We start from the raw sequence: 17,498 nt of genomic DNA, 5'->3' as shown, positions 1-17,498 counted from the left end.
AACCCATCTGGTAATTAAAACTCCAAGAGCTGTAGGAGGAACAGTTACTCTAAGGCACCATCCCTTCCCACATTCCTGCTAACAAATTAGCTTCTCCACCCACACAGTAGGAAAAACAAATGCCAATTATATTGCCTCTTCCAATCTCCAGCTGATCATTAACAAGAATTTGATAGTGGGCTGGAGGTAAGCCCATTGCTTTCATGAAGAAATTATTTCCACCCACTTTTATTCAAAGCAAATCCACAACTGTGAGGAGGCTGGACCAACACCCAGCCCAGATCAGTCACCTCAGAGGAAGCAAAAATCTCTGGATAGTCGAGAACCAAGAGTAGTAGCATAGGAGAGAATGTTCTGAATGATCGAATTTCAGTGAAAAACACAATTGAAGGAATATGGTTGAAGTATTTTTATAGCAGCTGACATTGAGAGCAGCAGGTGAAACAGCCATTTGCAACAGGCATCCCCATCAGGATGTAGAGTCTAGTCTTGACTGCTCTGCTTCCAATCCAGCTCCCTGAGGATACTCTTGGGAAGGCAGTAGATGATGGCCCTGATATCTGGGCACCTGCCACCCATGAGTAAGACCTAGATGGAGTTCCAGGCTTCTAGCTTCAGCCTGGCTCACCCCCAGCCATTGCAGCCATTTGGGGATTGAACCAGAAGATGGGAGATGTATTCTCATTCTCTCTCTCTCTCTCTCTCTCTCTCTCTCTCTCTTTCTCTCTCAACTCTGCCCTTCAAATAAGTAAAACAAATCTTTTAAAAAACTTAGTTTTGTAATGGGTAGCTAGGTGAGATTATAGCGTAAGTATTTTCTTGGTTGCTCCCAAGTTTGGGCAATTGTGTGTAAAGCTGTTACAAACAATTGTGTGCGGTTGTTTGTGTGATTGTAAGTTTTCTTTATTCTTCTGATGACTTTTTCAAGCTTCAGTGGAGACAAGCAGTAGGGAAAGAAGACAGGCAGCTATTTTAGGAGGTGGAGGTTTGAACTTCACCTTTGATAGCAGGCAGTCCTTTGCCTGAGCTGTCTAGCTATGCCAGGGTAAAGCAGCAATTCTTTCTGGACCAGAGAAGCTCAGGGAGAACAAGAAGAGAAACTGGCTTTTGGGCCCCAGGAAAGAACATTTCACCTTGTGGGGTGTAGCGTCCTTCTCTGCTGAACATGTTAGGGGACAAATGCCTCTAAATTTACACTATACTACCCTTAAAATGTTTTGTTTTTTTTTATTCCTTAACATATGTGTCCATGTCGATGCTTGCACAAGAATTCTTGTTCAATTTAGCCATCTCAGTAGGATCAGAATGCAGCAAGGGTGGGGGGAGCAAAGATGCAGTGAGACTTCCTCACCTCAGTCTCTTTATATAATTTCAAAGGCAGAGAGACAGAGTGGCAACTCTCACCAGCTGGTTCATGCCCCAAATGCCCACATGGCTAGAGCTGGGCTGAGACAAAACTGGAAGCTAGGAGTGCACTCTAAGTTTCCCACATGAATAGCAGGAACTTAAGTACTGGTGCTGTCACCACTGCCCCCCAGGGTCTGCATTAGCAGGAAGCCAGTCAGGAGCTGGAGATGGCTACCCTTTGCAAGATGGTGATTTGAAACAGCCATATGCAGCACCCAGTAACTTTTCTCTGTGTGATTCCTCGTAAAGTCCAGTTCTCACCTGAAAGCAAAGCCAAGGGACCATGCCTATGCTGTGGATTTCTCTCTGGCAGGCCACAAGAAGGGAAGCTAATAGGACTCAAACTTGCTGTGGTCAAGACAATTGAGAGCAGGCATCCCAGCTGGAGACATCTGAGTTACCTAGATCAGTTGTCCTCAACATCGAAGATTCTGTTCCCCCAGGAACATTTGGCCTGCCTGGAGTTATTTCTTTTTGTTAGAACTTGAGGTTTGCCACTGATACCCAGTACATAGAAGCCAAAAATGCTGCTAACTTTTCTACAGTTCACAGGACAGCCCCCCACAACAAAAACATGTGTAACCAAAAAAATCAATAGCACTCAGGTTGAAAGACCATGATGAGGCCAACATTGTGGCACAGTGGGTTAAGCCACTGCCTGGGACATCAGGATCCCATCAGTGTGCTGGTTCGAGTCCTGGATGCTTTGCTTTCTATCTAGCTCCCTGCTAGTGGACCTGGGAAGGCAGCAGCAGATGGCCCAAATACTTGGGTCCCTGCCACACATATGGGAGACCAAGAGGGAGTTCTGGGCTCCTGACTTTGGCCTCAGTTGTCGCAGCCATTTGGGAAATAACCAGTAGATTGAAGATATCTCTCTATATTTAGTTGTTCAAATGTTAATATAAGCTGAATCTCAGACATATCAATAACACTGATCTAGAAAGGAAAGGGTGACCTGGAAAAAGACAACAAGACAGAAGTTTTGAGTTTTATTTGTTTTGAGCAAAGAAAGATTTATTTAAGTCAGAAACCTCCTGCTACAGCAGCCAGGAGGGGGGGCTCCAAGAGAGGAAGTGGAGTCTTTTAAGCCCAATTTGGGAAACAATCAATCAGAAGGCTGGAATTGTAATCCTGTCTAGCCTGCTCATAATAAAACAAAAAGCCATCAGAAACAAGCATGGGATAGGTAACTTCATTCCATTGTCAAGATAAAACTAGAAACTCAGAGGGGGTGGGATTCACATTTTTGTCTTGCTAAAGGCAACTTCTGGGGAGAAGCATGCATTTTGTACACTCTTAAAGAGACTTCCCTTTTCTCATTTCAACAGGGACCTGAGCTAACTACCTGTTAGCCCATCTAACTCATCACATCCTTCCCACCCCCAGAAGAATGGACCCTAACTGCTGTCAGGGATGTGGGGCTACTTCATGCTGCTCCGGCTGCTTGAGGCCGAAAGGGGGCATTGTTAAGGGACAGAAGCAGGGATTTGTTGGAGGGTTGATCTAAAGGTTTCTGGTAGAATGCAGATTTCCTCAGGGGTGTCTTGACTAAAGCCTGGAATTTGATGACTTCTAGTTGTGTAGTCCTGAATAACACAAAGCATAAGGCAGTTATTTTCTCTCCCGATTGAGAGCCTCATCTTTTGAGAGTTCCAGGGATCCAGTTGGAAGTCTCAAGGTACAAGACACCATTTTAGAGCTTTGGATATAAAATAATTGTCAGGTTTAAGCCATTTGTTCAAAGTTAAACCTGAGTATCTTAACCAAAGCTGTGAATCAGATCTAATTAGATAAAGCTAATTCCTTTCAGATTCAAATTTTTAAAGCAATTAAACTCAATAAAAGGCAACAGAAACACTTGAAATTTACCTATGATATAGAAAACTTTGTTACTTATGTCAATTACAAAACACAGAAGAACTTTTTTTTTAAAACATTTATTTTGTTTATTTGAAAGAGTTACAGAGTAAGGGGGGGAGCAGAGAGAGAGAGGTCTTCCATCCACTGGTTCACTCCACATATGGCTGCAATAGCCGGAGCTGCGCCGATCCGAAGCCAGGAGCCAGGAGCTTCTTCCGGTCTCCCATGTGGGTGTAGGGGCCCAAGGACTTGGGCCATCTTCTACTGCTTCCCCAGGTCATAGCAGAGAGCTGGATCAGAAGAGGAGCAGCTGGGACTAGAACTGGTGCCCATATGGGATGCCGACACTTCAGGCCAGGGCTTTAACCCACTGCACCACAGCACCGGCCCCAACACAGAAGAACTTTGATTGAAAAGAATTAGCATGTGATATCAGCATATGAGCCCATCACCCAGGACAGCTGAGTACATCATGTTACAAAGAGATAGAGAATCTTTTAGAAGAGCTAACTTTAAAGATAATTTCCTTCTAATCTCATCCAGACTAATTTTACCAGCCTTCAGCTTCCACAAACATTCTGCAGCATGCTTACCCCTTCAGTACCTCTTTCGTTTTAAAAAAACAGAGTCGGCAAACTTGGCAACTCATGACGAGAGCCTAGGGTGGTTACTGGAGCCATAAACTAGAGTGTCAATTTGTTGGGTCAACAACAGGAGTCACTGTGCACTTGCTCCTCATGTGGGATCTCTGTCCTGAATGTGCTGTACATTGTGATTTAATGCTATAACTAGTACTCAAACAGTATGTTTCACTTTGTGTTTCTATGTGGGTGCAAACTGTTGAAATCTTTACTTAATATATACTAAATTGATCTGTATATAAAGAGAATTGAAAATGAATCTTGATGTGAATGGAAGGGGAAAGGGAGCGGGAGAGGGGAGGGTTGTGGGTGGGAGGGAAGTTATGGGAGGGGGAAGCCATTGTAATCCATAAGCTGTACATTGGAAATTTATATTCATTAAAGTTAAAAAAAATTTTTTTAATTATTTTATTTTATTTATTTGAAAGAGTTAGAAGCTGGCGCCACGGCTCAATAGGCTAATCCTCCGCCTTGCGGCGCCGGCACACCAGGTTCTAGTCCCGTTCGAGGCGCCGGATTCTGTCCCGGTTGCCCCTCTTCTAGGCCAGCTCTCTGCTGTGGCCAGGGAGTGCAGTGGAGGATGGCCCAAGTGCTTGGGCCCTGCACCCCATGGGAGACCAGGATAAGCACCTGGCTCCTGCCATCAGATCAGCGCGGTGCGCCGGCTGCAGCGCGCTGGCTGCAGCGGCTATTGGAGGGTGAACCAATGGCAAAGGAAGACCTTTCTCTCTGTCTCTCTCTCACTGTCCACTCTGCCTGTCCAAAAAAAAAAGAGAGAGAGAGAGAGAGAGAGAGAGAGAGAGAGAGTGCTTCCATCCACTGGTTCACTCCCCAAGTGACCACAATGACCCAAGTGAGCCAATCTGAAGCCAGGAGCTTCTTCCAGGTCTCCTACATGGGTGCAGGGGCCCAAGGACTTGGATCATTTTCTGATGCTTTTCCAGGAGAATTAGCAGGGAGCTGTATTGGAAGTGGAGAGCCAGGACTCAAGCAGGTGCCTCTTTGGGATTTTGGCACTGCAAGCTGGGACTTTAACCCACTGTGCCATAGCACAGGACCCCAGTACTTCTTTCTATCAAAAATCAGTAATCTTCCTTTGAGGTGTGGACTACATAGGAGGGACCTGATAAAGGGACCCCAAATAAGGAATGCCTGAGAGGGAAGGTGAAGGATACCAGAGAGCATGCTGGAGGACCTGTCTCTACAGGTTCAGATCACACTGGGATCTACACTTAATGTGGAATATAGATGGAAAAGCCACCTGTCTGTAAAAAGGATGCTTAACTCTGACCCAGAACTAACCAGATGTTTAAGGAAATACTGGCTAATGGGACCAGGAATCCATGTTTGTGAGAACTGAGGAGAGCATTTACAGGACAGTGACAAGCAGAGAAAGAGGTGGAGATCTTGTCAGGGTCTGGGGTAAAGAAAAGGATTCATTGGGGCATGGAGCACACAGTCCATGGCCTCACTCCAAACTGTGCCAAGTCTTACTGATAAATTGATCTCCAAGAAAAGAAGAACAAAATCCAGGGCTTTTTTCTTTTTTGTTTTTTAATTTAAGGTAAACAAATTTCATGTATTTCATATATATACAGATTTAGGAACGTAGTGATATTTTCCACCCTACCTTGCCTCCTAACATTCCTCCTCCTTCCTCTGTTATTCCCATTCTTACTTTTTACAAATATCTACTTTCAGTTTACTTTATACTCATAAAATTAACCCTACACTAAGTAGAGAGTTTAACAAATAGTAAGAAAAAGAAAAAAACACTATTCCTCAGCAGTTGAGACAAGGACTATAAACAATCATCGAATCTTAAAATGTCAATTTCACTCCCATATATTTTTTTTGGACACTCTATTAGTTACCACAGATCAAGGAAAACATATGGTATTTGTCTTTTGGGCACTGGTTTGTTTCACTAAGTATAATGATTTCTAGGTGCACCCATTTTTTTTTAAATAGGATTTCATTCCTCTTTACAACCAAATAGAATTCCATTATATATATATGTACATATATATGTATGTATGTGTACATATATATGTATGTGTATATATATACACATACAGCACAATTTCTTTATCCAGTCATCAGTTGATGGACATCTGGGTTGATTCCATATCTTAGCTATTGTGAATTGAGCTTCAATAAACATAGGGGGACAGATGACTCTCATACACTGACTTCATTTCCTTTGGGTAAATTCCCAGGAGTGGGATTGCTGGGTCATATGGTAGATCTATTTTCAGATCAGAATACAATTTTCAGCTCAACACCCTAATGAGTTGTCAGTCTGGTGTCTAGTCAAGGAGACTTTGAAAAACACCAGAGTGTGACACTGGCCTAAATTTTAAAATTACTCCAACACCTCTGCCAGTCTCACATGATGGGCCAATCCCCACAAAAGGAAACTGAGTCAGACAGGACCTACATTCCAGGAGCTGAGATGAGAAGCATAGAGTCTCAGCTCCTGGGGAATGCTCCAGCCTAGTCAGCAACCTTGACCCCCTGAGTCTTAAGACCAGCAGCCATGCTACCCTCTTTTAACTGGCTGACAGGGATCTAGTATGCTTGAGGGAGTTACTACGGAGGAGAGTGAGGCTCTCTGAAAAACAGAGGCAAGAGCAGTCCACTTGCTTACCTATTCAGCAAGGCAATCCAACACTGGCTGGAGTCAAATTTGAACTGGATCTGAGTCATGCTGGAGTTGGATCCAAGTCTTGGTGCCAAGCTGTTACAGGGAAATTGGTGACGAGGCAAGGAGACCTTGGTTCTTGTCTCACGTAGAAGAATTTCCACACAGACAATGCAGTGAGCAAAGTAAGATTTATTTAAGTCAGAAACCCCTTCCTGCAGCAACCAGGAGGGGGGCTCCAAGACAGGAAGACCCTAAGATGCAGTTTTTGAGTGTCTAGTGTGTGACAGGTTTTGTTCCAGTTCCTGGGACAATCAATAGGACAAGCTTCTTGTCTTTCATAGGATTTAGGTTCCTGCCAGAAGAGTAGAACATTATGGAGTTCAGATCATCGTTAAAATAAGAGCCACTGTGAATGAGTTTATTTCAGCCTCCCAACAACTCTGAGACACCTCCTATTATAATCTCCACCTATCTGACATTGAGGCAGATCAATAAGCAGCTTGCCCAGGGTCCCACAGATGACAGACCCAGTCTAGCTTCTCTATAGCATTTAAAGTTTTTCTTATAGTCAGACTTTAGAGTTTAACTAGCTTCATGATTTGAGGAAGGTGATTTAATTTCTCATTTTTCTTGCTATATCATGTGTAGAATGGAGGTAATAAAAGTATCTCATGGCCGGCGCCGCAGCTCACTAGGCTAATCCTCCACCTTGAGGTGCTGGCACACCGGGTTCTAGTCCCGGTCGGGGCGCCGGATTCTGTCCCGGTCACCCCTCTTCCAGGCCAGCTCTCTGCTGTGGCCAGGGAGTGCAGTGGAGGATGGCCCAGGTGCTTGGGCCCTGCACCAGCATGGGAGACAAGGAGAAGCACCTGGCTCCTGCCTTCCAATTAGCGTGGTGTGCTGGCCGCAGTGCGCCAGTCGCGGCAGCCATTGGAGGGTGAGCCAATGGCAAAGGATGACCTTTCTCTCTGTCTCTCTCTCTCACTAGCCACTCTGCCTGTCAAAAAAAAAAAAGTATCTCATGAGGTCATTGGGAAAATGAAATGTATTAATTTATACTGAGTGCTTACATCGGTATTTGACATACAGGGAAGGTAGACAGCAGGTAGAGAATGACAGAATCTTGCTTTAGACCAGTGTGCCTCAAAGCCTGGTCCCTGGGCCAGCAGTAGCAGCAGCAGCAGCAGCAGCAGCAGTTCCTGGGAATTTGAAATGTGAACTCTTGGCACCAGCCTAGGTCTAATTCTAGGCAGGGGGCTCAGCAATGTGTTCCCACAAGCTCTCCATGTGACTCCAATGTATGCCAAAATCTGAGAACCAAGAAAAACCAATCCCTCTAAGGAGCTGATGTTTGAGCCGTGATACAGGAGTTCTTGATCTTGTCCTAACATCTTCCCTGATCATAAACAATAACAACAAAAACCCTCTTGGGAATGGGCATTTGACCTGGTGGGTACGAGACCCACATCCCACATCAGAGTGCTGGGTTTGGATTCCAGCTCTGGCTCCCAGTTTCAGCTTCCTAGTAGTCCAGACCCTGGGAGACAATGGTGATGGCTCAAGTACTCATGTTTCTGCTACCCACTTGAGTTGAGTTCCAGGCTCTGGCCTCAGTCCAGCTCCAGCCATTACAGGCATATGGGAACTCTCTCCTCCTCTCTCTCTGCCTCTCCAAAAAGAAACAAACAGTGCTGTGGAGTAGCAGGTAAAGCCACCACCTGCAGTGTTGGCATTTCATATGGGCACTGGTTCGAGTGCAGGCTGCTCCACTTCCAATCTAATTCTCTGTTATGGCCTGGTAAAGCACTAGAAGACGACCCAACTCTTTGGGCCCCTGCACCCACGTGGGAGACCTAGAAGAAGCTCCTAGCTTCTGGCTTCAGATCAGTGCAGCTCCGGCCATTGTGGCCATCTGGTGAGTGAACCAGGGGATGGAAGACCTCTCTCTCTCTACCCTCTCCTTCTCTCTTTGTGTAACTCTTACTTTCAAGTAAATAAATCAATCTAAAAAAAAAAACAACCCACCTCTTTATATTTCCTCTCTTCTCTTTTGTTGTTTCCTTTATCTGTCTTTATGCTCAACAGATCCCTCCTGCCCACCTCTGTGAGCAGGGGTTGTCTTTCATATCCTTGAACCCCTTCATCTGTTCTCCATCTTCAGTGAACTGGTTCTTGGTTCTTTTCACATCATCCTTCCCTCCTTCTCTCCCTCTCTCCCTCATTCATTTATTCAGCATTCATTCATTCATGTTTACTGAGCATATACCAGGCCCTGGGTGGATGGCCTCATCAGATCCCCAGGGAGCCTGCCCTCTAGTGGAGAGGCAGAAACACATCGAAATCCCAGCCCTGGCTTCAGGGACCAGAGCAGCTTAAGGAGGTGGGGCAGATGTGGGCCTCAGGACCAGTGTTAATAGAGGAGGCAACGTTCAGCCTGAGACTTGATGGACAAATGGGAAAAGAACCTGATAAAATGATACTAAAGCCACATGGAAGAACACAAAAGAAAGAATAGGAAATTATGAAGGCTTTTTAATAACATCACAAAGATAACCATGGGAGATACATACAAGTTTCAGAGAGAAACAAAAGGACCAGACAATTTATGTTGTCTTTAAAATAAAAAATTGGCAAGCCATAGAGAATGGATTACTGTCTAGTCAAGGTTGAGTACTTCCTGGTCATTCTCTGCTGGCATTTTTGTTCTGTTTTGTTCATCTTTTACCTCCAAGGCTTTGCTCACCCCTCACTCTCTTCCTTCTCTCTCTCTACTTATTGATGAAAATCTTTCCCATGTTTAAGTTCCAGCTCAAAAGCTGCCTCCCTCGAGAAGGAAGATTTCTCTCCCTTAGAAAGGTCAACAACCCTTGTTGGTACTCCCAGTTAGCTGCCAGGACAGTGCACTGCATCGTGGTTGTTAGAGACCCACGTGTGTACTGTGGTAGACGAGTGATCCTCCAGGATCAGGACAGCAGTCTACCCATCTGTGTAACACCACTGGTCTTGCACCCAGGAACCAGGGTGAAGCTGCAATGGGCAAGATTACACACAGCACATGGGTGAGAAGACTGGCCACCATCACCTATGACATGCCACAGTGACTCTGGGGGAACCTAAGAGTTACATATTAAATCCATTCATAAACTTAGGGAAACAGGAGACAGAAAAACAATTTATGATCACTGAGTAAATTTAGGACATTTATGGAGGCCAAATCAATGTGCTCTATTATATAAAAGAAACTTAACAAAATATAACAGAAAAAATGAAAAAAGAGTAACAGAAAAATTATATAATAAACTGATGAAAATATGCCCTCTAGATACATTATAGTTGATAAATACCCACAAAGTCAGTATGCAGATTCCTTAAAAAGCAGATGAAAAGCATCTACAAAAGGATATATAGGTAAATGTAATTAATCATGTGAGGAAAGTGCAGCCTTTGTAGCCACTGAAGAAATGCAAATTAAAATGCATCATTAAATACCAGTTAAACACTTTTTGTAATGCTAAAAAAAATTGATTTGGGCAAGGCTGTCAATCTCTCATTTTTCCAAAGCCAGTGCTAGGAGAACTGTGAAACCATTAAATCTCTCTAAGGCACAATTTGGAAATATGTAAAAAGAACAGTCATATTGTTCCCATGTTTTAACTTGGCTATGAAATTTAAGAGAAAACATATCAAAGGAATAATCACAAGAGGGAAAAAACTTGGACTAACTGTAATTTGAAAAATCAATAAACTGAGCATTTGCCAAGCCCTGTGCAGGCTCTGAAACGCCACCCTACATGCAAGCTACCCTGCTACTGATTCATAGATACTTGTGCTAGACATAAAACTCCTGGATCAGAGACTAAGAATTTTATTACACTGGGCCAAAGCTGTAGCCAGAGCTTCATGTTTATTAGTGCTGGTTCCCCATATTTCCTAAGTCCCACAGGGGTCACAGAAAGCACTCATGCTGGGCATCTGCACAGGCAGTAGGCTCTGATACAGGAGGGAGACACTAAACTTGAGATTCACCACTTTGATAGTAAGTGGAAGCAACCTTGCCCTTTTCCCATCCTTTAAGGTTGCTTGCTACAAGCACAATTCTGAGAAATGGCCTGGGTAACGAGCAGTCTGGGCTTTGCATTCTTGGCACACCCAAGAGAAGGTGCAAGGGATGCTCAGTGCTTGGAGATTACCTCTTCCAACAATGTTTCCTTCTTCCCTCAACAAACCCATACAAATTTATCAGGTGACGCACTATGTGCCTGGCACAGAACTGAATACCGCAGTGGCCAAATTCCTTGCCCAAGAAGAGCTTACATTTTTGTAGGGTAGGCAGATCATGTAAAGGGAATAAAAGAAGCAATATGATGTTATTTCTGCAAAGTGCTGTGAAAGGAAAAAAGAGTAGTGGGATAGAATCCTTTGGATAGAGTGATTGATCCTAGATCCTATGTTCACAGAAGGCCTACCTGGGGTGGTGACAACAGAGCAGAGACCTGAAGGAAGCCAGCAAGTGAGCCACACCTGTCTGAGGGAAGAGCATCCTAAGCAAAGGGAACAGCAGCACACTCAACAGTCCTGAGAAAAGAAGGTGCACGTCAAGTTCCAGGCACCAGGCAGCCTGTGGGGCTGGAGGGCAGCCAGCCAGGATAAGTGGACAGAGATGAGATTGAAGACTATCAAGATTTGTTTCATTCATTTATTTTCTTTTTTAAAAAGATTTATTTATTTATTTGAAAGACAGAGTTACACAGAGAGAGAAGGAGAGGCAGAAAGAGAGAGGTATTCCATCCATTGGTTCACTCCCGAACTGGCTGCAATGGCTGGAGCTGTGCAGATCCGAAGCCAGGAGCTTCTTCTGGGTCTCTATGTGAGTGCAGGGACCCAAGAACTTGGGCCATCTTGTACTGCTTTCCCAGGCCATAGTAGTGAGCTGGATCAGAAGTGGAGCAGCCAGGACTCAAACCAGTGCCCATATGGGATGCTGGCACTGCAGGTGGCAGATTTACCCAGGCTTTACCTGCTATGCCACAATGCTGGCCTCTCATTCATTTATTTTCACTTTTTTTTATTTGAAAAGTCGGTGGGAGAGGGAGGGGGGAAAAGAGAGATCTTTCACCCACTGGTTCACATCCCAAATGCCTGCAACAGCCAGACCTGGGCCCACTCTAAGTCAGGAGATTGGAACTCAATCCAGGTCTTCCACAAGGCTGGCAGAAACACAAGTACTTGAACCATCACCTGCGGCTTCCAATGCACGTTAGCAGGATGCTGGATCTGAAGCAGAGGAGTCAGGATTCTAACCAAGCACTCTGACATTGGATGCAGGCAACCCAAGCAGTGACTTAAAGCACTGTTTCAAACACCTGACTCATGCTATCTCTTCTTAGAGGACACTAACCCTATGGCTCAGGGCCCCATCTGGATGGAGCTTACCTAATCTTAGTATCTCTTTAGTAGGGAGCCGGATCAGAAGTAGAGCACCCAAGACTTGAACCAGTGCCCATATGGGATGCCAGCACTGCAGGTGCCGGCCCCCTTACCACCTCTTTGTAAGATCCAATCTCTGAATGCAGTTATGTTGGAGATTGACACTTCACCTTTTGAATTTTGGAGATGATAGCATTCAGTCCACAGCAGCAGGTTGACAATTTCCTTCCATTTCCTCATTTGCAGATGGGGAAGATACCTTTAAAGTTGGTAAGATCAACTGAACCAAGTAATTTTATTGTTATATTTGAGAGATTAAAACTGCAAAAATAAGTTCCATGTCAAAAATCAGAAGAGAACTGGATCTAAGGCTTATACTCAAAGTTAATAAGAGCAGAACAATCAGTCTTATGACAAGTAGAATTATCCCCTTTTTTGAAATGAAGAAACTGAGGTTTAAACTTAGAAGCCTAAGTTGCTCAAAGTCTCCCAACTGATAAATGGAACAATATAGAAAGTGTGATGATGATGAGAATATATAGTAAGAAAAAAGTGTGCAAAATAAAAAGTTGATTTTAGACATGAAAATATATTAGGAGAGGAACAGACAGAAAATAAAATGTGTCATATATCTAACTGGTGTAATATGAATATTTTTACATTTTTTATATTCTTTGTTCCAGGCCAGCACTGTGGTCTAGTGGGTTAAGTCTCTGCCTGTGGCACTAGCATCCCATATGGATGCTCTACTTCTGATATAGCTCCTTGCTAATGTGCCTGGGAAAGCGACAGAAGATGGCTCAAGTTCTGGGGCTCCTGTACCCACGTGGGAGAACCGGAAGAAGCTTCTGGCTCCTACCTTTGGATCTGCTCAGCTCCAGCCATTGTGACCATTTGGAGAATGAACCAGAGGATGGAATCGCTTTGTCTCTTTCTCTCTCTGCCTCTTCCTCTCAAATAATCTTTTTTAAAAAATCTCCTTTGCTCTTGTTTAAGTTTTTGTTTAATAAAATGGAGAGAATGCTATTATGAAAATATTTCACAGACTAATCTCCATTTTCCTGAAGCATTCACATTAGGTTAATTTTCTTAAAATCTTCTAAAATCCAGCTTTCTCTGTGATCAAAACTAAACCCCAACTCCTTGGGCATTTATACCCTGTATGTTCATCTTCTGTGGCTTTTGACTCCAGCCATCACACTCCAGCCAGACCGGTCTACCTTAAGGTCCAACCATTTATTCATCTTGTCCAAAATCTCAGTTCCATCCTTACACGTCATTAAAACAGCAACAGCATCCTCCTCCACGAGATCTTCCCTGACCATGCTGTATGGCATTACTGTCAACCACTTAGTCTGTAACTATGTGTTGTTACCATGACACCTTTGCACAATTTTCTTTATGGACCCTTACATGATAGAGAACAGGACCAGCCTACATGTGAGCAGATGAGAAAGGGAAGGTAAAAGAAAATGGGGTTTCTGGGAGTGGCCCTTGGAGAGGACAAGATAACCCTGGTGCCCAGGGAGGGACTGCTCCAAGAGTGAGGGAACAGAACCCCTCCATGCTGCAGCCCCAGTGGCCTTTCCAGAAAGAGTTCAATCTCTGAGCTGCCTCTCAAGGCCCAGTGCCGACTAGGCTCGGCTGAGCTCCCTGCATAGCCTGCGCAGTTCTCAGAGTGTTAGTAGCAAGCCCATTATGCTGCCACAACAATAGAAGGGTAGGCTGCAGCTCCATCTATTTCTGTTCTAGCCTCAGGAATGAAAGAAGTGCAGCATTATATTGATTTAATTATGGTTGAAGTACTTATTTTTGTTTTGAAGCCTGAGTGGGGCTGGCATTTAACATTACAGCCTGGCTTGAGCCCTGGCCCCTCCACTTCTGATGCAGCTTCCTGCTAATGTGCACCACGGGAGGCAGTAGATGATGGCTCAAGTACATGGGTCTGTATTTCCCATAAAGGAGACCTATATTGAGTTCCAGTCTCCTGGCTTTGGCCTGGCCCAGCCCTGATTGTTGCACACACTTATAGAATGAACCAGCAGAGGAAAGATCTCTGCTTCACCTTTCAAGTAAAATGAAGAAATAAATTTTTTTAAAAAGTGCTGTGCAGGCACTGTGGCTTAACAGGCTAATCCTCTGCCTTGCAGCGCCGGCACACCGGGTTCTAGTCCTGGTTGGGGTGCCGGGTTCTATCCCGGTTGCCCCTCTTCCAGGCCAGCTCTCTGCTATGGCCCGGGAAGGCAGTGGAGGATGGCCCAAGTCCTTGGGCCCTGCACCCGCATGGGAGACCAGGAGAAGCACCTGGCTCCTGGCTTCGCATCAGCGCGATGCACCGGCCGCAGCGGCCATTGGAGGGTGAACCAACGGCAAAAAGGAAGACCTTTCTCTCTGTCTCTCTCTCTCACTGTTCACTCTGCCTGTCAAAAAAAAAAAGTGCTGAGACTCTAGCATCTCATACGGAGTGCCTGGGTTTGGTTCCAATCATCTGCATCTGGTTGCAGCTTCCTGCTAATGCAGACCCTGGGAGGCAGCAGGTGACGACTCAAGCAGTTGGGTCCATGCTACCCACCTAGGACACCTGGATTGAATTACCGGCTCTGAGGTTCAGCCTGGCTTCAGCTGACCTTTGCAGGCATTTAGGGCCGTGAACTAGCTCATGAGGACTCTATATACCCTCCTCCCACCACTTCTCAAATCGATTAAAAAAAAAATCACGAGACCGCAGTGGGGTTTGGGCTGGAGCCTTAACTGAATGTCACCTTTCTAATCGTTTTCTACCTTGGCTCAAGAATAAATGACCCCGATTCAATCTCGATATGAAGAATCGTTAAGGTAGGTGGGGAGGGTGGGTGTGACGGGGCAGATCCAAGCCTGCGCGGAGGTTAGAGAGGTCCCTCTTCCAGGGCGGCTAAGCTGTTCAGAAGCCGCGTTCACCCGCATGCAGGCAGGCAGCGAAGTTCGCCCGGCACCACCGAGCCCTGGCGGGGCAGGAGCGTTGCGAAGGCGACGCAGTACGGGGCCGGCGTTACGAGCTTTTTATCTCACAGACCCCAGTACCCGCTGCCCCGCTTTCAACAACACCATCAAGAGGCAGGAAAAGCGAAACCCCTCTGGTCCGTGATGGAACCCTGCGTTTGCCAAGGTCGCGCCGAGCCACCAGGCTGAGGGATTCCGACGCAGCTGTAGATCTTCCCACCAGACTACCCGCAGCTGGGGTGCTGTCGGCTGGGCAGAGGCTGGGAGACCGGCGCGGACCACGTTGCAGGTCCGCTCCCTATTGGTGGCTTCTCCAAACGGCCCCCGCCCACCTCGGCGCACTCCAGGTGCGGCTCGGCGCCCGCAGCCGCCGCGATGGGGGCGGGGGCAACCCTCGGAGCCCGCCCCTGCGCGCAGAAGCTCGCTGGCTCGCAGCCCTCGGACCGCGTGGTGCCCGCGGAGCAGATCGGAGGAGTCCCAGAAAAGCTCCCAGCAAAAGTGCCAAAGAGGGGCTGCGGCTCGAAGAAAGCGCCAGGGTAAGACCGGCTGGACTCCCTCCCCGGACACGCAGCTCTCCCACTTGCCTGGTCTACACCGAGCTCCAGGACTGCGCTGGCGTCCTCGGCCCCCATCCCACGCGCCATGGAAGCCGCTAACCTCTCGGCGGCCGCCCCCAGCGTGGCCCTTCCCTCGGGAGCCGGGACCTGCAGCGGTAGTCCAAGCCCGAGCGGGGTCGTCGAGTTGACCCCCGGTGGCGCCGTGCCTCCTGGCCGAGAGGCATCCCTCTCAGTCTTCACTGTCCTGGTGGTGACTCTGCTGGTGCTGCTGATCGCGGCCACTTTCCTGTGGAACCTGCTGGTGCTGGTCACCATCCTGCGTGTCCGCGCCTTCCATCGCGTGCCACACAATCTGGTGGCCTCGACGGCCGTATCGGACGCACTGGTGGCGGCGCTGGTGATGCCGCTGAGCCTGGTGAGCGAGCTGTCAGCCGGGCGACGGTGGCGGCTGGGCCGGAGTCTGTGCCACGTGTGGATCTCCTTCGACGTGCTGTGCTGCACTGCCAGCATCTGGAACGTGGCGGCCATCGCCCTGGACCGCTACTGGACCATCACGCGCCACCTGCAGTACACGCTGCGCACCCGCCGCCGCGCCTCGGCGCTCATGATCGCGCTCACCTGGGCGCTTTCGGCACTCATCGCCCTGGCGCCGCTTCTGTTTGGCTGGGGCGAGGTGTACGACGCTCAGCTCCAACGCTGCCAGGTGAGCCAAGAACTCTCTTACGCCGTCTTCTCCACTTGCGGCGCCTTCTACCTGCCGCTCGGCGTGGTGTTATTTGTCTACTGGAAGATCTACAAGGCAGCCAAGTTTCGCTTCGGACGCCGCCGCCGGCCGACGGTGCTGCCGTTGCCGACCACCAGACAGACCAGACAGGTGAGGGGCCGGCTGCAGAATGGGGATTTCGGGTACTGGGCCGCTGTGAGGAGGAAGCTTTCACACTTGGGGTTTGAGCAGAAAGGTTGAGAGCCAGCACACCTGGAATGCAAGAGGACTCTGTGTTCCTGAAGGCGCGCTCAGAGGCTCCTCATCCGCACCTGTGGTGCACCAGCGCAGGGTTCTCCACCTGCAAACCCAGTCGCTGCTGGGAAAAGTTTCACCCCCTGCGCGTTAGGGCTGGGGTCTGAGCTGACCCAGCTGGGCTATGCAGCAGGTGCAGCGGGTTTACCGGGTGGTGGTGAGGGCGCCTCTGATCAGCTGCGCTCTTTGCTTTTTTTCTTATGATTGTATCCGCGTGAGTCCTGAGCAGCTCAGTGAGACCACTGACTTTTGTGGGCTGAGCAGAAATTCCAGTGGCTCTTTGCCCCTATTTTCTGTATGCACTGGAGCCCACCACAGAGAAATTGCATTCCCTGCTACAACTGGCTGGCTCTCTGCGAAGGGGAAGTGAGGATAAATGATAACAACCCCAGGGTCACTTCCTTTCCTGTTGATTATTCCCACTCCAGCACTATCCTCTAGTCATTTTGGAGACAAAACCACAGGTTCAAATCCCAGCTGAGGACATAAGAGCAGATGCTTAATCTCTGTGAGCTCCCTTTTCTCGTCTTTGATTCCTACTTGATGGGGCTCTGGGTGAGGGCTTCGTGAGATGAATGTGAAACACCTGGCATCTAGCCTGGCATGTGGTGGGTGGCAGAACAAACCAGAGAAAGGGTGTTTCCTGGCAGTCTAGACCAGGGGAAGTTGCCACTGAAATGTACTGAGAAACAGCATTTGACAGACTGTTTTGTTATTCTTGGTGAAGCTTTCTTCTCACCCCAGCAGTACAAATTTTCCCTTTTGGGAGTCTCAGGTGCTTCAAGTCAGAAGCTTCTCGTCTTAGAATTAAGAGATTTATTACCCCTTCCCAGATATAAAACATGGACCAGGAAAGGAGGGTGCATAAAGGGGGAAGAAGAGACAGGGGGCATTGCTTTGTTGCTAGTTTTAATTTTGCAAAATTATCTCAGACACCTAGGCTCCGATAAATACACGTG

General features: G+C 47.1%; 1 protein-coding gene across 1 annotated transcript in view; it reads left to right on the top strand.

Moving 5' to 3' along the window:
• The first annotated feature begins 15,606 nt into the window (after window positions 1-15,606).
• Window positions 15,607-17,498, top strand: part of LOC133765683 (5-hydroxytryptamine receptor 5B) — a 79,904-nt gene continuing 78,012 nt past the window's right edge. Inside the window, exon 1 of the mRNA XM_062199225.1 lies at window positions 15,607-16,395. Coding sequence (XP_062055209.1) covers window positions 15,607-16,395 — 789 coding nt within the window. The remainder of the gene's footprint in view (window positions 16,396-17,498) is intronic.

Source organism: Lepus europaeus, chromosome 1 (assembly GCF_033115175.1).
Source record: "Lepus europaeus isolate LE1 chromosome 1, mLepTim1.pri, whole genome shotgun sequence".
Taxonomy (NCBI): Eukaryota; Metazoa; Chordata; class Mammalia; order Lagomorpha; family Leporidae; genus Lepus; species Lepus europaeus.
Note: the sequence above shows the minus strand (reverse complement) of the source record. Positions and strands in the feature narration are given on the sequence as shown.